The 26584-nt window shown below is 40.8% G+C and overlaps 1 protein-coding gene across 17 annotated transcripts in view; it reads left to right on the top strand.

Annotated features, from left to right (window-relative positions):
• fars2 (phenylalanyl-tRNA synthetase 2, mitochondrial) overlaps positions 1–26584 on the top strand; it is a 380692-nt gene that overhangs the window by 217847 nt on the left and 136261 nt on the right. For all 17 annotated transcript variants that reach the window (XM_048520868.2, XM_059652273.1, XM_059652271.1 and 14 more), the window contains one exon: positions 7620–7780. In XM_048520868.2, coding sequence (XP_048376825.1) covers positions 7620–7780 — 161 coding nt within the window. The remainder of the gene's footprint in view (positions 1–7619; positions 7781–26584) is intronic.

Genomic DNA, 26584 nt, shown 5'->3' with positions numbered 1-26584 from the left:
CGAGTCTATAGCTCCCTTAAATAATGACACCATATTAGTCGACCTGCTGTCCTCCGGCACCTCACCCATTGCTATCCATAAGACAAATATCTCAGCAAGGGGCCCAGCAATCTCTTCCCTTGCTTCCCACAAAATTTTGGGAAACACCTGATCAGCTCCCAGGGCTTTATCCACCTTTTTGTGCTTTAAGACCTGCAGCATCTCCTCCTCTTCTGTATTATGAACTCTGTTCAAGACACCACTATTTATTTCCCCAAGCTCGCTAGCTTCCATGCCCTTCTCCACAGTAAACACTGATGCAAAATATTCATTTCATCTATTTCCTATGGTTCCACACATAGACAGCCACATTAATTTTAAGGGGTTAAAATAGTATCAGAGATAATGGGAACTGCAGATGCTGGAGAATTCCAAGATAATAAAATGTGAGGCTGGATGAACACAGCAGGCCAAGCAGCATCTCAGGAGCACAAAAGCTGACGTTTCGGACCTAGACCCTTCATCAGAGGGGAGAGTACAGACAGATCAAGGAGGTGGGATGAGGTTAGTAGGTAGATGGGGGCACCCCCATCTACCTACTAACCTCATCCCACCTCCTTGACCTGTCCGTCTTCCCTGGACTGACCTATCCCCTCCCTACCTCCCCACCTATACTCTCTCCACCTATCTTCTTTACTCTCCATCTTCGGTCCGCCTCCCCCTCTCTCCCTATTTATTCCAGTTCCCTCTCCCCATCCCCCTCTCTGATGAAGGGTCTAGGCCCGAAACGTCAGCTTTTGTGCTCCTGAGATGCTGCTTGGCCTGCTGTGTTCATCCAGCCTCACATTTTATTATCTTAATTTTAAGGGGTCCTATTCTCTCCTTAGTTACTCTTTTGCCCTTAATGTATTTGAAAAATCTCTTTGGATCCTCCTTAACTCCATTTGCCAAAGCTATTTCATGTCCCCTTTATGCTCTGCATTGCTGAAGAGGGTAGTGGAGTCGGCCTCATTAGGGGCATTTAAGTGGCTATTAGATAGGCATATGGATGAAAGTATAAGGTAGCGGTGGAGGTTAGATAGACCTTAGGTTTCAGTTAGAAGTTCGGCACAACGTCATGGGCTGAAGGACCTGTACTGTGCTGTACTGTTCTCTGCTCACAGATAAAAATGTATTCCTGCACTATGTTCTGTGTTCTATTTCCCTCTTAGATATACTCCTACGGCCACTCGATCCCTACCGTCTGTACGTGACATATGCTACCTTCTTTTTCTTGTCTAGAGCCTCAATTTCTCTAGTCATTCAGCATTGTCTACACCCACCAGCCGTACTCTTCACACTAAAAGGAACATACTGTCTCTGAATGTTTGTTATATCATTGTTTAAGGCCTCCCACTTCCCAACCATCCCTTTAACTGAGAATAACCTCTCCCAATCAACTTTTGAAAGTTCCTATTTAATACCGTCAATGTTGGCCTGACTCCAGTTTAGAACTTTAACTTTTTGTTCAGTTCTAACCTTTTCCATAACAATTTCAAAACTAACAGAATTACGATCACTTACGATCACAACTTTGCAGGGTTGGAAGACGGACTGGGGATAGTAATTCTCTTCCAAAAGTAGCAAGGCCACCAAAACTCTCAACTTCAGGCATGGTATATCTACTGAAAGCACCCCTTGCCCTTGCATCCCAGTGCCACACTCTCCACTCACGCACCTGCAGCCAGTCTCTGCATACATAACCAGCAGCAGCCCATAACACTGTTTGCGGTTGGCCAACAGCTCTCAGCATGTGGCTTTTCCAACCCTGTAATCCTGAAGCCTGGGGAAAGCCTAACCTGGCCAGTTATGTGACTGATGGATACCTAATCCAGTTGAGACTCCCACTTGGAAGCAATGCATGTTTTTCACTTTTTCTCCAACTAGTGGGTTGAATCCAAGTCAGTTAGATTAAATTCCACCCTGCATTTCAGATGATGTCAGTAAGAATTAGTAGGGAGCCAAAAGTAGGTTCTTAGGCAACACTGGAGGTAGTTATCCATAAGCAGGGAGAAGCCTTTAGAGTTAATTCTCTGGCTACAGCTGGATAAATAATAATGGAATACTGGGCTCAAAGAGGAGTCAGCTGAACAAGAACAGGGAGAAATGATTTCCCAGTAAAGATCCTTTAGCCAGGCTGATGTGCAACTTTTCAGGGGCTTCTGTTTTTAAAATTCTTGTTCTTATTTTAGTATCTGATCAAATGGATTCAAATAAGGAATATTGTTATCAAAATGATTAATTGAAAAGTGTGTTTATTTTTATTTAATCCATAGCATAATATTTGAAAACAGGCAACACATCCACCTAAAAGTTGCCATTTAGGAAAGTCAAAAGCAAGTTACTCAATAGTTCTACCAGCAGCAAATTAAGGGAGAAAACAGCCTCTGATTTGACGAGCAGCCCAACTGTCATTTTCCAATCCACTTTCTTATCTGTTTTCTCATGGATCTTGCACAAGGCCGCATGGGTAACATATACAATCTTTGGCTGGCCACGTTGTGGCCCATAAGCCACCTCTTGGCCAAGCCTCCTGGACCATAACTATCCATAGCTCGAGAAAATGGCATGCTTGAAAAATAATATGTCATCACAGCTATTCTGACGTTTTGGGGTTGATTCAGTTGACCAGTCGGTCAGTGTGGGTTAAATTGGTCCCAGCAGCACAAAGTTCGATTTCCATTATGGCTGTCGTGGATTGAGCAGCTGTCTCCTTTAACGACATTTCATGTAGATTGTGGTACTGTGGGTTGGACCTGTTTTCAGGCCGAAATTTCAGGAGAAGAAGCAGAAGAAGATGCATAGGTGATTTTATGTGGAAACCGATTGGGAAATGAAAATTAGTTCAATGTGCAAATAAATAAACTATGCCATAGCTAGCATAATAATTTTAATCATTTCATTTCCACTTTCTGTAGGGTTTCATACAACTGATGAAAAAAATGCATGGGTTAGTCACTGGAATGAAAATGTGAGAGATATCAGATCAGTTGGATTTTGCACCTTGCTGTTACATCTGATTTCTGCTGCCTTGTGTTTTCAGCACCGCAAGGTAGATAATAGATTACACAACAATACACTGCAACATCACATCAGATTTCTGAATGCTTCCTCATGTTTCTTGGTGTAGTTTCTTTATTGCCCTAGTTATTGTGTGTGGTGACATTGTAAATTCATATAGAGCGTTTGATCAATTTTCTACACACATCCACCAGAGGAATTTGACTGTTAGTAGTTGTTTTGAGAAAAACATACACCAAAATATTTTTTTAAAACTACAAAGCTGAGGAGTAAGCAAGAAATGCAAGAGAAGGCCAATTATTCTGTAGCAATGTAGCTATGTGAAGAATTTTGTACGCATTATATAATCGTAACAGTTTGGTTAACAGTAATATCAGATAAAAAGACCACTTGATGGTTGCTAATTCCAATTACAGGAGAAACCATCTTTTTGTTGCTTTAAAATATACATGCTGGGCACATAGGATGTGGCTGAATTTAATTACGGTGCATCAATCCCCAATGATAGAGTGTAAAAAGTAATGTTCAGCATAGTGAAAATGTTATTTACTGTCTGCAATTCAGTATTATGCACCTTGCAAGGCAGATGCAGATTGGGGAAGTATCCATCATCTAAATTAGGAAATGATAGTTGTTTTGGATCTACATGTTTTGTCGAGTTAATATCACTGATCTTTGCCGTTTCTAGATCCTGTATGGGCAGTTTACCTTTAATGCTCAATATGTAATTCAGCAATGCCATGACCTCAGGCAAAAACCTTGTTGCATGAACTGTGTACTATAATCTTGTCAGACGTTTCATGTGTGCTTCTAGAACTTTACAGAAAGCAAACTGACTAACAGTTTAGTGAGCTTATTGAATCATGAAATCCCTAAGCAGGCCATTCGACCCATTGAGTCCACACCAACCCTCTGAAGAGCATCCCATTGAGATCCATCACCCTACCCTATCCCTGTAACCCTTCATTTCTTATGTTTAGCTCACTTAGCCTTCACATCCCTGGACACTATTGTCAATTTAGAATGGCCAATTCATCTAACCTGCACCTCTAGGAGTGTAGGAGGAAACTGAAGCACCTGGTTATACCCCGCACAGACACAGGGAGAGTGTGCAAACACCACACAGTCACCGGAGGGTGGAATTGAACCCGGGTCCCTGGCATTGCGAGGCAGCACTGCTAACCATTGAGCTACCATGTTACCCCCACATTATGCCAACCACAAATCAACAAACTGGTTTACTTTACAATTGGTGAGTGAATGAGGAGAATAATGTTTATAGTAAGGCCTACTCTATTTAGTTTATTCATTCTTAAGGAAAACAGGAATAGAAATTCTCATGCTGCTCTTTGTGTTTTTAGCACCACAAGTAGGATAATAGATTGCACAATACACTGCAACATCACATCAGATTTCTAAATGCTCCCTCGTGTTTCCTGGTGCAGTTTCTGTATTGCCCTAGCTATTGTGTGTGGTGACATTGTAAGTTCATATAGTGTTTGATCAATTTTCTACACATATCCACCAGAGTAATTGTGGATTTTGCATTACATATTTAGTTCAGTTGTGCCTGTCTAAACTTGCTGTATCTTCGAGGAAGTCATGCTTGCTCTCTAGCTCTCTTCAACAGACCTTTTCAATAACTGACGACCAAGGTGCCCAACGCTGTTTGTTTCCTGTCCAGCCGGGAGAAGCAACAGATTGACCTGTGATGCTGTCTTAAATTTCCATGTCAGGATGGTTAGCCTGAAAGAGTGCTGTTTAAATTAGCCAACTACTTTATAATTGAGGTTCATAGACATTACCTCCTGTGGCTCTCAGTGAAAACTATCTGAGCATAATGTTTTGGACACTTGGTTATGGAATACAGTTTCTCAGTGTAAGATCGCACAATTAGCTTACAAACTTATTCACTGCACTTCTGGGCAGACTTGGCACTGTAATGCAGACAATGTTATGGGCACATTTCCAATCCTAATTCCCAAATTTATAAAACAATTTATCTAAGTTAGAACTCAGTCGCTATGGGTGTCTGAGGTATATAAAACTTTTATTTTGATCTCAAATAACTAGGTCTTTTAGTGGGATATTCCAGTCTCATAAAAGCATGGCAACAGCTCAGTGATCTGTGCTAATTAGCCAATCTCAGTTCTGGTGAAATTGGTGTAATTAGTCTTAATGTCTACAGACCAGCAAAGGGAGAAAAAAACTAGCAAATTTCTTTACCTGAGCTTGTGGAATTGTGCAAATATCAGTATCAAATGTGGACAAGTTAACCCTTTGCTGTGATGACATCATAATGAAAAACTTGCTAACTTTTACAGTTTCTCAAATAAGATACAATTTATGCACTAGGGAGAGCTAGCAGAGATCCAAAGCTTTTCACAACATTATAGAACATTTGTCTTTTTGCTGTTAAAATGTATGTCAAGATTTAATCTGAATTTATATTCATATCTTGAGATTTAAGGCAGCTCCAAACTCCGAAGCATGCTGCAAATATAAAAAAAATCACACCGCTGAAAGGTGGTTTAAACTAACCCTCTCATGGCAAGGTTTCCTAAGTCTGAAAAGTGCACATTATTTTTCAGACAGAAATGGAAGCCACTCATCCTTTTCAAGTGATTTGAACAGCTATACAAACTGCCCTGTAAGTTAAACATGGTAGTTTCTGAACAAGTGGGAATAATAACACATAAGGAACAGTTCTTTAAGTAATTAGAGTTAAATTTGCCTTGCCCAACAAAGTTGTTTGAAAGTCAGAATTAAAACTGTTCTAATTGCTGGTGCCCTCCTCATTAATATTATCACTTGGGGTCTGTCAACTCCAATAACATGATGAAAATGGAACTACTTTTTGTTGTGCACTGCTGCTTCTTAAGAAGAAGCGACTCTACTTAATTTGCAAAAGAAAGTCTTTGTCAAAATTGGGGATTTTCCACAGTACACATTCAAAAGAACTGTGAGTAGTACCTATGCAGGTTCTGAAATTCAAAGAGGAATTACAAAATTAAATCAAGAACTTTTAAAAAATATGATTTTCAACAGGCATACAAAGAACAAGAGATGAGGCCAAAAGTACAAAATAATTTAAGATACTCCCAGTGAAAAGGCAGAAATATTGTGTAGAATTTCATATGTGGAAGGTTTGATAGGGGATGTGGTCATTTAATAAAGTGAGAAGGTGATGGATAGGGATACATATAGCCTTCACCCTCTACCCTAGCAGAGTCTGTGATGGGAGTACTGATGGATGAGCGTTTGAAAGCGTTCAATAGGATAGAAATAAACACAACGTTTCCATTGAAGGTGGTGGTATTTGATGAAGATGACAGTGGTCTCAATTCTCGATGAGGAGTTAGTAAAAACCTCACACTTCCTCCTTTTATACTCACTCAAGTTAGTGGGTGGACCCTGGCACAGGTGAGTAATGGCATATGGTGTTTTTGTGTATCACAAGGAGAGGATGGACTTTTGGCAAAGGAGCAGGGGTTAGCTCTCAAGAGCTGCCCTCATTCCCAGTGCTATGTTGCTCAATCTTGCAGAGTGCCTTTGAATGAAGCATCCTACCTAAGGAGCCCACAATTTGGGGTGTCTGCAAGGTGAACCTCCACCTACCACTAATTGAATACTAGTGACACTGAGATAAGACCCTCAAATGAACATTAATTGTGATTGTACTTGAGATGAATGTTACAAAATATTGAGAGGAAGGATGATAAATACATGAGGAAGAAAAGAGTAAAATAATATGTTGATATGGTGAGATGAAGTAGAATGTGAGGAGGTTTTTTGAACATAAACAGCCTCTGTTGACTGGCTTATTCCTGTGCCGTTAAATTCTGTGTAATGGTAATTATGAGTATAGATAATATTAAATATCTCACTCTTCATGCAGGAATGGGGAAGACAGTTGTAGTGCGTCAATCTCTAACCCAGCTAGGATGAGCTAACTTAGCACAGATTGAAGGTGTGTAAACAGCCTTATTGATCTGTGTGGATCAGCTACATATTAACTACCCTTACCTAGTTAGTGGGACAACTAATTTTTGATGTGTTAATGACACACATGTTTTCTCTCTCCTCATTGTGTACAGTAATGTTTAATTGCTAATATTGTTGCCGAGCATGCAGGGACCATAATGAAAACTAATTGAAATAAAATATAGCTCTCCTCACTAAAAATTTTCCTCAGATGGTTTTCTTAACAATAAGTTTAATGCACATTGACTAAACCTAACTTTAAATCAATTACAAAAAGAATCAGTTTGTGCCAAGCGAAAGGTACAGCAAACCCTGTTGGGTTGAACTGCACGCTGTAAGAATCCAAGTAAACGATGCTAGATTAGATGGCTGAGCCACATTATTAAATCTGTGATAAATGATTAGAATCTCTTGTCAAACGTATTTATATTGCTGTATGTCTTGAAGACCGGTGCAGATACTTGCTTCAACCCCTTAGCCACTCGTGCTTTAAATACACTAGGTATTGGCAAGATTGTGCATTTTCAAGTAGCCTAAAGATCACTGGATGTTTTGTTGCCAATGTTCACAAGGCCTTTGATTCTTTCTAATTACAGCCGGTGCTCAAGGAAAGATTGGATATGCTTTTGGCCTGGGGTTGGAACGGCTGGCAATGATTTTGTATGGAATACCGGATATCCGCTTGTTTTGGAGTGAAGATGAGCGATTCTTGAAGCAATTCCAGGTTATTGACATCGACCAGAAAGTCACATTTCAGGTTAAGAAACTATTTTGATTGATATATTTTTTCAAACTGTATTGGGTAAAATTGTGTGAATTAACAATTCTTAATAGAGGTCTTATGTCATAAATACCTGACGTTTATATTTCCTTTCTTCATTTATTATTTTTAGCCTCTGCGCTTTTATGATATTAAACAACTGATAACTTTCTAGAGATACTATTGATTGAAGCACTGCATGCTTGGAGTGATAGTGTTTCCGTGGTAGTGTTAAATGTGCAGTTATTAGGCAATGCAACTATCATAGTTAAAGACATTTGCAGACTTCTGCTTACGATGCTGCTCAGCAGGCAATTAAATTAAGGAAGTATGAGGACAAATAGCAGGCTAATTTTGAGGAAGAATAGTTCTGACTTTGTAAAATTGGTAACGACAAGTTGCCAGCTCCTTGTACACTTCTCTCAATTGTTATTTCCAATTTTCAGTCATTGACGTGACATAAAGTAGACTACTGATTTGCCATACAAAAAGAAACAAAAGAACTGCAGTTGCTGGAAATCTGAAACAAAAATCAAAATTGCTGGAAAGTCTCAGCAGGCCTGGAAGCATCTGTGGAGAGAAATCAGAGTTAATGTTGTGGGTACAGTGATCCTTACTCAGAATGCAAGTTCTTGCTATTGGGCCAATCTCAGCCAAAGCAGGAAGACAGAAAATTAGCGTTGTCTTAGACTGGAAACGTTCAGTGCGTAAGTAATTATTGAAGGTTAATAACAGGCAATAATTCTGTCTCCAAATTTCTGTCCCTCTGTTTTAACTTATTTTTCATTCATTGCTGCCTTACATGGCTGAGAACTTAATGTGTTTGTAAACCTGTATGTTGCAGAACAAATTGAGGGTCTGACATGCGAGCCCGTTTCAGTCTTGGCTTCACCTTGCTTTTCAGACTTCCAAGGTTGTTGTTGTTTGTTTCTTGCATCTTAATAACCTTGGGGAAACATGGAGCTTTAGTCAAGGGTCTGTAATTAGTCTTTATAACTTGTTGTAAATACTGCTGTGGTCAGTATCATGCCTATGTAAGCCAAGTAGGTGCAGTAGCATTGAATAGTTTCCAACATTGTGTTATTCAATTCCATCCAGGGTAAAATATAAGAAACTACAACTCACAGGCTAATGTTTGTTTGAGCTAGGCGAGCTTTATCTATTTAAAGCTAGTTCAACTTGCCTATCAACTTTAAAATGCTCTGCATAAGAGTTCTGGTACATGTAATCTAAATAAATAATTGAAGTCCGCTTTGTGCAACAGTTTTTGAGGACATAACCCCAAGGATTGATGAGGACAGAGCAGTAAATGTTGTCTGCATAGAGCCTTTGATTTGGTTCTGCATGGGAGATAAATTAGTAAAGTTAGATCACATGGGATTCAGGGAGAGTTTGCCAATTGGATAAAAAATTCTAGGACGCAGAGAGTGGTGGTGGAGGACTGTTTTTCAGACTGGAGGCCTGTGACCAGCAGTGTTCCGCAGGAATTGGTACTGGATCCACTTTGTTTGTCAATTATACAAACAGACTTGGATGAGAATTTAGCAGGTACAGTTAATAAGTTTATGGATAACATCAAAACTGGTCGGAGAGTCAACAGTGAAGATGGTTATTTAACAAAGGAATCTTGATTAATTGAGCCAATGGGCTGAACAGTAACAGATGGAGTTTAATTTGGACAAATGTGAAGTATTGCATTTTGGTAAAACAAGCAACGGCAGGACTTAGACAGATGATGGTAGGGCCCTGGGTAGTGTGGTTGAAGAGGTTCAGGCACATTGATCTTTGACAGTTGCACCACAGGTAGACAGAGCCGTTAAGAGGGTGTTTAGCACATGTGCCTTCATTGCTCAGACCACTGAGCATAGGAATTGGGATGTCATGCTAAGGTTGTACAGGAAGTTGGTGAGGCTGCTTCTGGAATACTATGTACAGTTCCAGTCACCCTGCTATAAGAAGGATATTAGTAAATTGGAGAGGGTTCGGAAGATACTTACCAGGAAGTTGCCAGGTCTGGAGGGTATGAGTTATAAGGAAAGGCTGGTTAGTCTGGAGCATAGGAGGTCGAGGGGTGACCTTATAGAGCTTTATAAAATCATGAGGGGCATAGCTAAGGTGAATAGCAAAGGTCTTACCCGAGAGTGGGTGAGTTCAAAACCAGGGGCTATATTTTTAAGCTGAGAGGAGAAAGATTTAAAAGGGACCTGAGGAACACCGTTTTCACGTAGAGGGTGGTTCATGTGTGGAATGAACTGCCAGGGGAAATAGTAGATGCAGGTACACTTACAACCTTTAAGAGACATTTAGATAGGTACATGAATAGGAAATATTTAGTGGGATATGGGTCAATAGCAGGCAAATGAGACGAGTTTAGTTTGGGAAACTGGTTGCCATGGACGAGTTGCACCAAAGGGTCTGTTTCTGTGTTGTATGACTTGATGACTGTGTGACCCATCTATGCACGCAGTAGGAAGATAAAAGCAGTGGAAAAATTATGCCTCGTAAATTTATTGTAGTCAATGTTAGTATAATACTAGATTAACAGGGTAGCCGTGACAGTTGCTGAAAATTAAGAATGTGCTATGTCGTCTGTTATCTGTTCTTGGACACTTTGACTAGTTTATGTAGAAAAACATTTTATCCAAGCACTCTTGTTCGTGATGCGGACAAAGGGACTCAGAATTCAGTTTGTGGTTCAACTTAGTTTTATTAACAAAATATTTCTTATTAAAATCACCATGCAAGCATTTCCCAAATTCCCACAATATTTCCTCATGACCTATCATTGTCCATCTGAGAAACGATATTACAGCAACAGTTCATATGTTTGAGCTTGACTGTTAGAGCCTCCTTCCTTTCCAACGTAGGGCTGCCTCTCTTCTGCACAGGTGGGTCTTACAGGTCAAGGCAGATCTCCTCCTGGATCTTCTTGCATTGCTGCACAGCCTTCTGCCATGAGTCTTGCTCGAGTCTTTGCAGAGGGGTTGGCTTCCAGGTGCATGTTTGTATACCCATTTGCCTCAGACCTTCCCAAATGAACCATAACCTTTGGCCATTTGGGTCATGAGCCAGGGTCGTGCCAGCACCCTCCACTGTTGCCATGCCAGGGGAGCTGTAAAGTGCATTTCTGTAAGCACTGGCTGGATGCCAAGGTGCCAGAAAGTCTGACCGATGCTTTTCCAATACATATCCCTCAGGCTGGTTGTAACTGTTTTTACTGAACCTTTGCGACCTCTTTGAACTTGGCGTCCATGTTCTCTGTGGCCGATAGCTGCTGATTGCTTTTTGCTTTAGTTTGTCCATTTCACTCGGGCCCAATTTCTCCAACTGTAGGTCAATTTAGAATATCCAGTTTTGGGCCTGTGGTCGCTTGACTACACATCTCTACAAGAGACAACTTTACGCAGCCAGTGAAGAGATTAACCTGCTGAATTTGTACATATAGGACATTTGGTGGACAAGGCTAATGTTTTTCAAAACAATTAAATCAGTTCTTGGTAAACTTGGGTACTCATTTCTATTGTTCCAAAAGTAAATCAAATATTAGTCTTTAGTTTGTTTCAGCCTGTCATAACACATACTTCTGTGGTAGTTTCAAATTCTTAGGATTTTTAAATAATGCAACAATAGTTGTAAACTAGAATCTGTGGATAAAAGTAAGAATTTAGAAAGACTCAATGGAAGAATATAGGAACAACAATGAGGTTTCCTGTGATGGTTGATTGCCCTGACCTTTGATCTGAGCAACAAATGAGTTTGTCAATTACAACTTTAGTGAAAACTAAATCCATATTATTGCTTAAAGCCAATTTGAGAATGATTAATTTTGAAGTTTCAGCTACATTATGTAGTCCATGTTTTGCTTTCAATTTAGTTTCATCTTTTCACTATCTAAACAAATTAGCTGGAATGAAGGGTTGATCTCCTGATCGAATAATGATTAAAAAAAGTTAATTTGTAGAGATGATTTTTTGAAGCAGCATACTGGAATCTGTCTGACATGGACCATGTACTTAAGCAATTCACAATGGAAAGTGGAACCAGTTTAAATTATTAAAAATGTTCTAACTTAAGATTGTACTCATATATCTGAGGTTAGAAGTTCCAATCACAGAAATTGCTACAGAAACTCAGCAGGTCTAGCCACAGAAAGCAGAGCAAACATTTTGGGTCCAGTGACTCTTCTTCAGAACTGTTACCTGCCTAACTGCCTTAACCCGTTAGAAGCAAGATTTTGTCAAAATCAAACGCAAGCATTTGTGGAGTCAGAAACAGAGGTAATACTTCAAGTTTCAGAACTGAAAGGCATTTTTTTTGTATACTTTTGGCAGAGGAGGAGCAAGAGATCTGTTGGTGTAGAGGTGAAAGACCAAGAGTGTACCATGGTGGTGAAAGAGAAAATGATGTAAAATGGGAGTAAATTAAGATGAGAAAGGAGAGAATTGGTCCTCTCTATTAAAAGCAAAGTAAACCTTTGGGGCAGCACAGTGGCTCAATGGTTAGCATAGCTGCTTCACAATACCAGGGACCCGGGTTTGATTCTAATCTTGGGTGACTGTTTGGAATTTGCTCATTCCCACGGTGCCTGTGTGGGTTTCCCCTGGATGCTCTGGTCTTCTCCCACAGTTCAAAAATGTGCAGGCTAGGCAGATTGGCCGAGCTAAATTGCCCGTAGTGCTCAGGGATATGCAGGGTAGGTGGATTAGTCATGGGAAATGCTGGGTTACGAGGATAGTGAATGGGGGTGGTGGGGTGCATTTGGGTTGATGCCCTGGTCAGTGTGGACTCGTTTGAAGGGCCTGCTTCCAAACTGTAGGGATTCTATGATTCTAAACAAGACAAGGCTGATCAATGGCAAATGAAATTCAATCTGGATAAATATGAGGTCATGCACTTGGGCAAGACAAACAAGGCAAAGGAATGCATGGTGAACAGTAGGACCCCGGGAAACCCCAAGGATCAGTGGAATATTGATGTGCATGAACACCATTCCCTTAAGGTATCATGACAGGTGGATAAAATAGTTAAGAAGGCATATGGCATACTAGCCACTGAGGCATAGAGTTTAAGAGCAGGAGGATAATGCTAGAACTGTATAAAGCATTGATCAAGCCACAGGTAGGGCATTTTGTGCAATTCTGGAATGCACATTATGTGAAAAGTGTGATAGCACTGGAGAGGGTGCATAGGAGATTTACCAGGCTGGAGAGTTTCAGTTATGAAGAGAGATTACACACACTGGAGCTGTTTTCCTTAGAGCAGAGGAGATTGATAGGGGACAAAGTTGAGGAGCATTGATAAGATAACAGGAAGAAACCTTTCCCTTTTGATGGAGAGATCAATGACCATGGGTCATAGATTTAAAGTGAGAGACAGAAAGTTTAAAGGAGATGTGAGAAAAAACATTTTCACCCAGTATATGGTGGGAATCTAGATCTCACTGCCTGTAAGGGTGATAGCGGCAGATACCCTCATAACTTTTGTTTTTGCAACGCCAAAGCATGCAGAGCTATGGACCAGGTCTGGAAAGTGGGATTAGAATAGTTAGGGGCTTGTTTTTGTCTGGAGTGGACATGAAGGGCTTTCTTTGTGCTGTGAATCTCTATTACTTTATCACCCTCAGGCTGTTGGGGATTAGGGGAGAGAATGAGAGAAAAGTGGAAAACGGACGTCGTGTTGTCAGTTTCTGAAGTTGTGGAATTTACTGTAAGATATTGAGAACATAAAGTGCCTAAGCCAAAAATGAGGTGTTTTTAAAGTTTGCATTGCGATTCATTGGAGCATTGCTATAAGTGCAGAAAATGTTTGCCTTAGGGTAAGGTGGTTATTGAAGGAGCAAGCTGGGAGATCAGGATGATTCCTAGAGACAGAGTGAAGGTGTTCCTCAAAGCAGTCACCCAGTGTGTGTTTGGTCTCACTAATATAAAGGAGACCGCATTGTGATCAGTGAATGTAACACAGTAGATTGAAAGAAGTGCAAGTGAAATATTTGTAAAGTGTAATCAGAGATAATGGGAACTGCAGATGCTGGAGAATCCAAGATAACAAAGTGTGAAACTGGATGAACACAGCAGACCCTCTGATGAAGGGTTTAGGCCCGAAATGTCAGCTTTTGTGCTCCTGAGATGCTGCTTGGCCTGCTGTGTTCATCCAGCTTCAAACTTTGTTATTTGTAAAGTGTGTTTGGAGCCTTCAGACATGAGGAGGTGAATATGCAGGTTACACCTTTTGTGGAAAAGGTACTTTTCTGACATCATTCAGTTCTAAAGGACAATCATATCAGACTCAAAGTTTTAACTCCACAGATACTGTCAGACCTACTAAGTTTCTCCCGTATCCCATGTTTGTTTCTGATTTCTATTTTATTTGAAGATTTTGATAAATATCGATTCCTCTCAACAAATCATAGTTGAATGGCACCATGTTGCCATTTTTCTGAAATGTAGTTCCAATACTGAAATTTGCTAACATTTGTGCAGTCTGAAACATAAGTTACTAGCTTCCAAGATCAAATTTAGCTTCATTATGGCTTTGCAGCCAAGCTAACTGCTCTTAAAGTGATGACTACTCCTACATGTGTGGTGTAATGCATAAGTACCATCAAAGAGCATTTTTTGTAACAATAATTGTGATGAAAATCACTAACCGAACAAGCTTTAAGGTTTGAAATGGAGCAGTTCACATAGTATTTGGAGACAGTAAAGCCTGCATATGCTGGGAGCCAGAGCCACAAAGGGTTTCAGCCTGAAATGTTGACCTTCATGCTGCTTGGATGCTTTGTGACCGGCTCTGCTTTTCCAACTTCATGTCGACTGACTTGGTTCATATAATATCAACACCACAAAACTAGTACAAATTTTCTGTCATTTTTGTTATTTTAGTCTTTTAAGCAAGAGAGATTGCCGTCATTGAAGGTTACTGTGAAGATTAACAAAAATGCAAGTTAATTGGTACTTTATTCGTTATTATCTGTTTTGCTAAGTTGCTCAATATAATGGCTTTTGAAGTTATTTTCTGTCTTGGAATTTGGGCACCCCTATAGAGGGCAATGTTTGCTAATCCCTAATTCCCCTGAACTGAGTGACTTGCAGACCATTTTGAAGAGTACATAGAACATAGAACAGCACAGCACAGAACAGGCCCTTCAGCCCACGATGTTGTGCCGACCATTGATCCTCATGTATGCACCCTCAAATTTCTGTGACCATATGCATGTCCAGCAGTCTCTTAAATGTCCCCAATGACCTTGCTTCCACAACTGCTGATGGCAACACATTCCATGCTCTCTCAACTCTCTGTGTAAAGAACCCGCCTCTGACATCCCCTCTATACTTTCCTCCAACCAGCTTAAAACTATGACCCCTCATGTTAGCCATTTCTGCCCTGGGAAATAGTCTCGGGCTATCAACTCTATCTATGCCTCTCATTATCTTGTATACCTCAATTAGGTCCCCTCTCCTCCTCCTTTTCTCCAATGAAAAGAGTCCAAGCTCAGTCAACCTCTCTTCATAAGAAAAGCCCTCCAGTCCAGGCAGCATCCTGGTAAACCTCCTCTGAACTCTTTCCAAAGCATCCACATCTTTCCTATAATAGGGCGACCAGAACTGGACGCAGTATTCCAAGTGCGGTCTAACCAAAGTTTTATAGAGCTGCCAGAAGATCTCACGACTCTTAAACTCAATCCCCCTGCTAATGAAAGCCAAAACACCATATGCTTTCTTAACAACCCTGTCCACTTGGGTGGCCATTTTAAGGGATCTATGTATCTGCACACCAAGATCCCTCTGTTCCTCCACACTGCCGAGAATCCTATCCTTAATCCTGTACTCAGCTTTCAAATTCGACCTTCCAAAATGCATCATCTCGCATTTATCCAGGTTGAACTCCATCTGCCACCTCTCAGCCCATCTCTGCATCCTGTCAATGTCCCGCTGCAGCCTACAACAGCCCTCTATACTGTCAACGACACCTCCAACCTTTGTATTGTCTGCAAACTTGCTGACCCATCCTTCATTCCCCTCATCCAAGTCATTCATAAAAATTACAAACAGTAGAGGCCTAAGGACAGAGCCCTGTGGAATACCACTCACCACTGACTTCCAGGCAGAATATTTTCCTTCTACTACAACTCGCTGTCTTCTGTTGGCCAGCCAACTCTGTATCCAGACAGCTAAGTTCCCCTGTATCTCATTCCTCCTGACCTTCTGAATGAGCCTACCATGGGGAACCTTATCAAATGCCTTGCTGAAGTCCATATACACCACATCCACAGCTCGACCCTCATCAACTTTTCTAGTCACATCCTCAAAGAACTCGATAAGGTTTGTGAGGCATGACCTGCCCCACACAAAGCCGTGTTGACTGCATTTAATAAAGCCATGTCCTTCCAGATGGTCATAAACCCTATCCCTCAGAATCCTTTCTAATACCTTGCAGACGACAGACGTGAGACTTACTGGTCTGTAATTGCCGGGGATTTCCCTATTTTCTTTCTTGAAGAGAGGAATTACATTTGTCTCTCTCCAGTCCTCAGGTACGACTCCAGTGGAGAGCGAGGATGCAAAGATCTTCGCAAGTGGTGAAGCAAGTCCATTTCTCACTTCCCAAAGCAGCCGAGGACAAATCTGGTCCGGGCCTGGCGACTTGTCAATCTTAATGTTTGACAAAATTTTCAGCACATCAGCATCCATTCCAGCATGCACACCTGCTCTTCAAAGGTTTCATTCACTACAAAGTTTGTTTCTTTCGTAAAGACAGAAGCAAAAAACTCATTTAGGGCTTCCCCTACCACCTCAGACTCTACACACAAGTTCCCTATGCTATCCCTGATCTGCCCTACTCTTTCTTTGACCATTCTCTTATTCCTCACTTAAGTGTAAAATGCCTTTGTATTCTCCCTAATCTGTTCTGCCAAGCCTTTCTCGTGCCCCCTCCTGGCTCTCCTCAGACCATTTTTGAGCTCCTTCCTCGCCTGCCTGTAATCCTCTAGAGCTGAGCTTGACCCTAGCTTCCTAGAGACACATGTAGGCTCATCTCACACTTTCAGCAGGGCCGTAGTGGAACAGGCCACTGGCCAACAGAAGATGAGATTTTCATGCCTGCACTGCTCCAACGGGTTTTATAACTGTGCCATGTTGTGCCCTTCACAACTGGAGCCGGCAAAGGGGGAATGTTCTGGATGTTGAAGAAATGGGCCATTTACAGTTAATTTCTGGGGATGAACATGAAACTGAGCATCAGGACTTTCACAAGGAAGGCTGTTGAAGACAGCAAGATGGAGCAATACATTACCAAGTCTGAGAGGCCAGGAAAGACCTCTTTGCCTCCCACTTCTAGGATGTATGAACTGGATTTGGGACTATTTTAAATCGGTTTGTGATTCTGTTCCTAAACGGGCAGGCAGACCCTGCTTACTGCAAAGCTCATGTGGACCTTGTTGTTTCTGCAGTCTTTAATGTTTTGTGTTGCTGAATTGTCTCATTATCCATGTAAATATACATATAATATCTTCACGTGATCTCACTTTGAAGTTTCTATACAGAAACTGCCCTGCCTAACTGTTAGGGAAAAAGAAACAGTGAGACTGGGGTAATGTCACGTAATGCTAATGTTACGTAGGTCTCAACATATTAACTGGGATATCACATTGAATGATGTATCCTGAAATTTCTCACATAGCTACCGGGCTGACAGGAATTATGAGGAATCTCCATCTGACTGCTCCATCATCACTAATCCTCCAAGGTTTTTTTTAGCATATATGCCTTGAAATGTTTGAGCATTTTGCAGACAACATTGAGCCTGCAAGAGGTGGCGTTTTATCCAGCTTTTCTTGATTGACCACTGTGCATTGAAAGGGAGTGAACATTGTACGTTACCCAGCCTTGAATGCCAGTGAATTCCATTGAAAATCTAATACATAGAATAAACGTTTTCCCTGCAGAGATGTGTGAAATGATGTGTGCAGGCCAGACCTAGCACAGTCTCTGCACACTTTGTTTAGCCTTGGTGATGTCTGCATTGGCTGCAGCCATCAGCATCACGGTTCAAGGATCCCTGACAACTGAGGTTATCTGCAGTCAACCTGTCAGTTCCTTGTGAGAAATGAGCAATGCTTGCTCATTGTGAACATATTTCGTATTTAGGATGTCTGAAGAAGCTGCTGATCTCTTAGATCCATGTGACCTAATCAGTTCTACACAGACATTCCAACAGTGCAGTTGAAAATACGTTTACAAAAATGAAATGTTAGTTACCAATGATGCCAAGTATGTTTTCTTCATCTTGACCCTTCCTCTGCATCAAAATGTAGGCCCAATTTCTGTAGCTGAGATAGAAGGAATCGGCTCTGCTAACTTCAAAAATTTCGACTTGGAGGGCTATGGCCAACTGAGATTACCCTGCCCAGATGTAGGGTCATCCTTGTTGACTTGTACAGCTGCAGGATTTAGGATCATAGGCACACGGAAGTTGAGGGTCTGGGCACCTCATCCCTCTTGCTTGTAATTATTGCTGAGTACTGATAATTAAAGTGATGGAGTGCCATTCCGCGTGCATAATAGGCAGACACTGAGAACATTAGTGGACTTCTCCCCCCATTCTTTCAACATACCAGTTAGGTTTGGCAAACCTGCCTGATAATGCCTGTACTCTTTCAAAGATCAACATAGTGGCACATCTCCTGCATGGGCCTGAGCAAGTGCGTGCTCTCTGGCAATCCCCTGAGTGCCCAAAATTTGGACGGTCTCTTCCTCAACTGTCTATGGGAACATTTCAGTGAAATGCTCACCAGCTTGAGCCTGTGAGTCTAATATGGAAAGAGCACTAATTTAGACATGCTGTGGGACGATGCGGATTACTGCATTATCAATGATCCTCTGAAGCTTCCTTAGCATCCCCCTCAGAGGTAGAGATAGAGCTGAGGCTCTCCAGCACTGGCCTCTCCTTAATGATAGCTCACTGGGTGCTGCTAGAATTTACATTAAAAAAGAGAGAAAATTACTTAGACAAGATGGATAAAAGATTGTGCAGAGTAATAATAAGTTAATGTGGTGGTAATGGGAAAGTTACATCCACACATTGAAGCTTACTGGGTTAGTGCCCATTGGCATTTTGCTCTCCCCATGTGAGTAGCCCTACTGCTTTCCAGCCATCTCCCCAATCTTCCCTTTGGAGGGACCCTCCATCAGTCTTCGGCCAATTGTGGGTCAGTCTTTATTGCAGTGAAACAAAAGGAGGGATTGGGTATGATGGAAATAAGCAAGAGAGGTCATTAGGTGGCCCCACCCTGTATTGAATACGATAAATTGAGGGAATTAATAGTTAGTCATTTTGGAAGAGGAGCTGGGTGAGAACCCTTGAATGGTGATGGTGCTTGCAGTATTAAGGGTTGCAGTTTATAAATTTTTGGTGAGATGCAATGGCAGAATTAAAGTGGAAGTTGGCCTTTTGAGCATGAGGCAGCAGAGAGAAATCCTGGCACTTGCCCTGGTGCTTTGGCTCCCCTGTGGAAGTCTGAAGGAAGAGGAGGCAGATCTCTTCTCCACCACCATCTTCAGCGTTCTGCCACAAAGTATAGAGCATGCTAGCCATTTTTCCAGGCCATCTCTCAGGTTATCGCAAACAGTTTGAGCAACTTTTCCTAGCGTGAAATGTCTGATGTGGTGTGCAGCAGCATCTTAAATATGGTGCCATAGGTGTTGAAGCCAGAAGGTCAATTAATGGCAAATACTTCAGCCTCATTTGCAAAGAGCTCCTCTGACAAACAAGCCGAACATCTGGGTCACATAATTAATGAGTTGGAAAGCAGAAGCTCTGGTAGCGAAATTCACCTCAGGCCATGGATGATTGGAAGTCATGAAGCTCATTTGATACCATATTTTAACTGCAAATGGGAAAGTTCAGCCCTGAGAGAATCTTGTAGACTTCTCTTTTTGCAGAATTCACTCCTGTTGTAAGTTTTGTTGATCACATATTTAATTTTTGTTCTGGATAGATCTGCCAACGAACAGAAAGAAAATATGCAGAAAAATGGAGGCCCCAACGTTTTAAAAGCATTTTACAGCTGCTGCTCAGCACAATAAAACGTAAGCTTCAGTTAAGTCGAGATTCTAGCCTGGATTTTCACAACTCGATCAGATCTACAACTCAGGAGAAGTCAAGAAAAATTTCCGCCTGGACTTCCCCATTGATAATATGAGAGGTTGGCAGCAGAAGGAGGGAAGTGCTATATCCAAGATTAAAATATAAAGATTAGAAGGCGAAAGATCCCTCCACCCCTCATCCACCTCCCCCACCTATTTCTTGCCACTTATGCCAATCCATGCCATTTTATGTCCTCTGTCTACCCCTTTGTTCTTTGTAGACCCTTGTATAACCCCTTGAATGGAACTGTAAGCCCTCCTTGCCATGCGATGAATCACTCTCCACTCGCATCACCCTTTTGCTTTCTCTGCCAATTTAGTCGTGATTTTTGCAAACCTATGCCCCCTAGGTATCACCCTTTGTCCTTGCCCTTCCCAGCTGCCCTGGTGTCCACTACAAGCAGATCTCAGGATCTATGCAGAGATGAGATAAAATAAATTTCTGTCAGCGAAAGTTTTAAGTATTTGTTTCAGACTTCACTATATTGAGAAAAATCTCTGATCCATATTGACCCATTTACTACACTTACATACCTTGAACAAGATAAAGTCTCCTAACAATAAACAATTTAGTCATATACAACCAACATTGAAATTCATTGTCTTAAATCAAAGAATCCAAAACCTCTTGTAGCTGTCAAACAAAGTGTGAAACATGAAGGCATACCACTGTGTTAATGGATGGTTGTGAAATCAGTCATACAGCAGTAATCCAAATGCAGCAGTGGAAGCTGTCAAGTTTATGTCAACAGACAGCACGAAATAGCAAGACATCGTTGTGAAGTACTTGGGGCGTTTTTTTGTTGAAGTTTAAAGAGTTGCTGCTTTAAATACTTTGACACTTCTGACAGATCTTCTTGACAGATCCCTTCGGTGGTGCCTCTTACAGGCTTGACTGTTGATTTTGACAGATTTTTGACAGTTCCAGTGTGCTTGACAGAAATTTGTTTATGCACATTTTACACATATTTAAATCTATTTTTATCAATCCTAGAGGGCACTTGATGTCCCCCAAAGGGCATTGGGCGTCTTGTTATTAGATCCAAAGGATTGTTGTACCTTTCCAAAGGGATATTCTGGCCATCCAGAAGCATCAAAAACATTCATAGTTTTCACACTAAAGGCTAACAAAGCTCAACCTGTTGCAAGGAAAATAGGAAATGTTGTGTTCAAAGTCTTTTTGGATTGACGATATGCCAAAATCTTGCGCCCTGATTTTTTTGAAAGCCCAATTCAGGTTGTGAAATTGCTGAGAAGGATTTGTGGAATTGCTTCTTTCACACAAGTTGTGTTTAAGCCAGTCCATTGCACTGGCAAACATGGGTGAGGCACTTTTTTAAGCATCTTGGCAGCAACGAAACTCCCCTGGTTAAATCAGAGGGCAGAAGGGCCTGAAGCAATTTTTAGACTCATTAATCAGCTAATTTATTGCCATTATCCCCGCATTCGTCACACTCTAGTAGTCTGATGACTGAATGGAGATCGCGTGGCTTTTTCATGTCCAGTTAGGTTTGTTTGTTAGAGGGCTATCAGGCTGGGAGGCAGCCTTTGTTATCTGGCAGCTGCAAGTTACCCAACTGTCTTTGCCACTGATACTGTCTGACCCACCTCACCGTGTGGAATGGGTATGTTGCTGCCAGCTACCAACAGCCGACAGCTCTTGGCAGGCAGAATATTGACCACTGGAGTTGCTTTCCCTATTGGGGAAAAACCTGATGGTGGCTATTCCAGCACAATTTGCATTCATAGAGTTATAGAATCATTCTGCACAGAAACAGACCCATAGGTCCAACCAGTCCATGCCAAACATAATCCTAAACTAAACTAGTTCCACCTGTCTGTTCCTGGCCTATCCCTCCAAACCTTTTCTATTCATGTACTTATCCAAATGTCTTTTAAACATTGTAATTGTACCTCCAAAGTGCTGGAGGCTGGTACAATTACAACATTTAAAAGGCATCTGGATGGGAGCAAGAATAGAAAGGGTTTAGGGGGATATGGGCCAAATGCTGGCCAATGGGACTAGATTATTTCAAGACACCTGGTCGACATGGGCGGGTTAAACTGTACAGCTCATTGACTCCGTCCAGCGTTTCTTTATAACTGAAACCTTCCATACCTGCCACATCTTGGTAAATCTCTACTGAACCTTCTCCAGTTTAATAATATCCTTCCTATAACTAGTCAGTTGTATCTTTGTGGAAGCACTTAATATTTTCTTTAAATTTTAACAGAAGGAAAGCATTGAATGAGGAAAGATGTAGAGGTCATAACATATAGGAAAGAGTCAGGATGTTCTTTCCGAATGGGGATTTCCCAGTGGCCTCAGTGACATATTTAGGGTGGAATGTAAACACATTCATCGTTAGGTTTCATAATATCACTGATTTCACATTTCTCATTGAACTGAGTCCTCCCTATGGATTAAAAATACCTGCATGATCATTAAGTATCCCAGAGTATTTTACAACCAATTAAAGCTTATGAAGTGGGGTCACTGTTGTATTATAGGAAACACAGCCGCAGATTTGCATACAGTCAGCTTCCACAAAACAGCAGTGTAATAATAAACGGATAACCTGACTATTGTAATGTTAAGGGATAAGTACTGGGTGGGACACCAAAATAACTTCTCTGCTTCTCTTAAAAATAGTGATAGGGTTTGTATAACATCCACTTGAGAGAGTATATAGTGCCTTGGTTTAATACCTCATCTAAAAGATGGCACCTCAAATGGTGCAGTACTCCCCAATTACTGCAGTGAAGTGTGAACCTTGATTTTTGCACTCAAACCTTGGAGCGAGACTTGAACTCACAGCCTCTGACTTCAAGGGGTATGAGTTGCAAACTTGAGCCCCACCTCCCATCATATCTAAACTAATGTTGGAGCCAAAACCCCTTCCCAGTTAGGCATTTCATTAGACTAGAACTGTACACCATTGTGTAAGCACTTGTCTAGACAGTAATCAAGAATCATGAAAATTAAACTGATAGGCAGTTTTTGATGTGAGTGCGTGCAGGTTGGAGAGGTGGCATCGATAGCTTACTGTGTTTGAATTTGGGCTACAAATTTTGGATGACATATTGCATGCTTCTCACAAAGAAAGGAATAGCAGATGGAGGTTTTTGGCAGTTTATTGGGGTCATTTCTGAATAGATGTCTATGATTCTTCAGAAATGTAGCAAACATAGAATTTAAAGGCAGAATTGTCTAAATTGATAATTTCGTATTCACAGACTATCTCAGTTTGAATTTTGTGCAGTAATTGAAGTAAATATCATAGGTACACTGTAAGAGAAGCTGGGTAAATACATGGCAGGTGATATGCATGGATCATTTGGGTTGAACTGTCTGTTTCTATGCTAGGTACATTCTGTCTAATCAAATTTTTCATTCTTCCACCTACATTCCTAAAGCAGGATAGATCTGTGGAGAAAAAAAACAGGTGAAACTAAGCTTTAAGTATATCTTGCATGATGATTATACTTTTTCATTTTAAGGTAACATTTGGACATACTTGGAACCAAATATTTTTTAAAAATGTAAAGCTTTCTGTTCATTATTTTCAGTTTGTCCACCACGTTATAAAGTTTTTTTTTGTCCTGAAGTTGAGGGACATCCATTTAGAAGAATTAGCAGTTAGTGCAGGTAACAAATATGATGTAGTGAACTCCTCAAAAGAGCAGCCCTTGATACACTAATGTATATTTGCATTGTATCAATTGTGTCTTTGCAATTCTTCTGAGTGAGATGGACAATTTATATCAAATTATGGGTGGTTTGTGCTGTAGATCTGTTTCTACTCAGAATTGAGTTGAAAATACTCACTCAATTCATTTTGGACTCGCAAAGTCATCGACAATTTTCAAACCACTGTTCTGCAACAGAGTCAGTCATCAACTTGCTGTGCTACCTATTTCCTGTTCATCATTGGGTGCAAATAACAGTTTGGAGTCAGACAAACCACAGTAATATCATTTGCTACAATCTGATAGTTCCTACAGCCATAGAAGTTAGTGCAAAGATCTGAATTGGTATCTGGTTCAGTTTGTGATGTTAGAAATACATGTAGCATCAAAATTGATGACACAATCTGAGGGAGTTTCACTGGTAGATATAATGGTGTCTTTATTGTTGGCCTCCCCTGGAGAATTTTCAATTTGTCATTGAATGACCAAGCAGACCTTGATCAGATGGGCTGATGAGCCAAGGAGTAGCAGATTGAGTTTAATTTAGAGAAATGTGAGGTGTTGCATTTTGGTAAAGCAAACCAGGGCAGGGCTTACAAAGTTAATGGTACGGCCCTGAGGAGTTGCTGAACAAAGAGACTGAGGGGTGTGTGCACATAGTTCCTTGAAAGTGCAGTAGCAGAGAGACAGGATGGTGAAGAACGCTTTTGGCACGTTCGCCTTTGGTGGTCAGTGCATTGGGTATAGGAGTTAGGACGTCATGTTGCAGCTGTAAAGGATATCAGTTAGGCCACATTTGAAATACTGTGTACAATTCTGGTCACCTTTCCTGAGGAAGGATGTTGTTAAATTTGACAGAGTGCACAAAAGATTTGCAAGGATGTTGCCAGGCCTAGAGGATTAGAGTAATGGGACAAAGCTGAGTGGTCTGGGGCTTTTTTTTCCCTGGAGCGTCGGAGACCTTAAAGAAGTTTATAAAATTGCGAGGGGCATGGATAGGGTGACTAGCCAAGGTCTTTTTGCTAGGGTGGGAGAGTGCAAAACTAGAAGGCATAGGGTTAAGGTGCGAGGATAAAGATTTGAAAAGAACCTGTGGGATAACTATTTCACACTGTGGATGGTGCATGTATGTAACGAGTTGTCAGAGAAAGTGATGGAGGCAGGTACATTAAAACATTTAAAAAGCATCTGGACGGGTATATAAATAGGAAGTATCGAGAGGGAAATGGGCCAAATGCTGACAAATGGGACTAGGTCAGATTGGGATGTCTGGTGGATGCAGACGAGTTAGACTGAATGGTTTGTTTCCTCGCTGTATTATTCTATGACTGTAAGGAACATAAACAGCCTCAAAATCCTTAGTTGAAACCTATCACTGTGGTCGATGCTATTTTCAGTTTGATCATATACAGCCTGTACTAACTGGTCCCTCCTCCTATACCCCATAAACAGCCCTGAATTCAGAAAAGATATGCTAAATATGATAATATATTCCAATGTATTTTTGTTCTTCCCTTGTAATTCTCAGTTTTTTTCTATTTGGATTTTATTTCTTTTTTGTTACGCTACTTCAAATTTTGTTTTTGTCAAATCTTGCCACTTCTAAGAATAAAACATTTTATTCAGTGTGTGAATAATATTTTCAGCATTTTGCTTGTTTTGGACCAATTCTGTGTGTGAATTTTTCAACAATTAGAGTGTGTTAAGTTTCTAACTAAACTTTTATTATTCTCATTTGCGTAATTAATTCAGGGACTGCGACTAATTTATTTCTCAATTTAGTCCAGTAAAGCTTCTTGTAATAATTCTGAAAGCAGATCATTTTAATAGTTTGTCTCAGAGCCAGTCTAAATATCTTTCACTATGACATGAACTCTGTAACACATTTTTCAATAGGCAATTTGGAGATGGAATTCCTGTTAGCGGTTGCAATAAGGCTATAAAGCATATCTGATTAACTACTTCGCCTATGCATCTAGATGCAAAAAAAAATTGGAAAGTGACATTTGAAATAGCTTGGTGACAAATTTGCAAGGCATTGGTCGTATTCCATTTGGAATGCTTTGTGCAGTTCTCACCTTTTCACAATAAGGACATTCGTGTGCTTGAGGCACTTATTATTCTGAACAATTGGGATGTTAAATTATAAGGGAAATTAGGCACACAATCTTTTCTGAGCTCATTCTTTTCTGAAACTGTACTTGAAATTTTTGAGACTTTGATTTGATTTATAACTGTTACGTGTCCTGAGGTACAGTGACAAGTGTTGTCTTACATGCTTTAAAGACAGAACATACTATAAAAGTGGAACAAAAACAGGAGTTGCTCAGCAGATCAGCTGCATCTGCGAAGAAAAAAAAATCAGAGTTAACGTTTCAGGCCCGGTGACCCTTCCTCGGAACATTGAGCGCTAACTCTGATTTTTTCTTCACAGATGTTCCCAGACCTGCTGAGCTTCTCCAGCAACTCCTGTTTTTGCTCCTGATTTACAGCATCCACAGTTGTGTGTACCATCTGCGAGATGAACAGCAAACCGTCACCAATACTCGGATTGCATCTTCCAAATGCATTACCTCTACCACTTAGAAGGTTAGGGGCACAAATACATTGGAGCACCACAGCCTGCATGATCCCCTACAAGCAGCACACCATCCTAACTTGAAAGTGTATCAACCTTTCTTCACTATTGCTGTTACAAAATCCTGAAACTCCCGTTCTGTCAGCAGCTCACCAGCAGCTTCTCAAGAGCAAAACTACTAAAAAGGGAGAGAGAAACTCAAGAAAATAACAATCACTAGATAAGAGATACTGAGTAAATTGTTGAATCTACAGGCTGACAAGTGCCTGAGTCCTGATGGACTTCATCCGAGGTTCTTAATCAAAATGGCCAATGAATTTGTTTATTCACAGATAATAGGAACTGCAGATGCTGCAGAATCCAAGATAACAGAGTGTGGAGCTGGATGAA

The sequence above is a fragment of the Stegostoma tigrinum genome, chromosome 2 (assembly GCF_030684315.1).
Source record: "Stegostoma tigrinum isolate sSteTig4 chromosome 2, sSteTig4.hap1, whole genome shotgun sequence".
Classification (NCBI taxonomy): Eukaryota; Metazoa; Chordata; class Chondrichthyes; order Orectolobiformes; family Stegostomatidae; genus Stegostoma; species Stegostoma tigrinum.
Note: the sequence above shows the minus strand (reverse complement) of the source record. Positions and strands in the feature narration are given on the sequence as shown.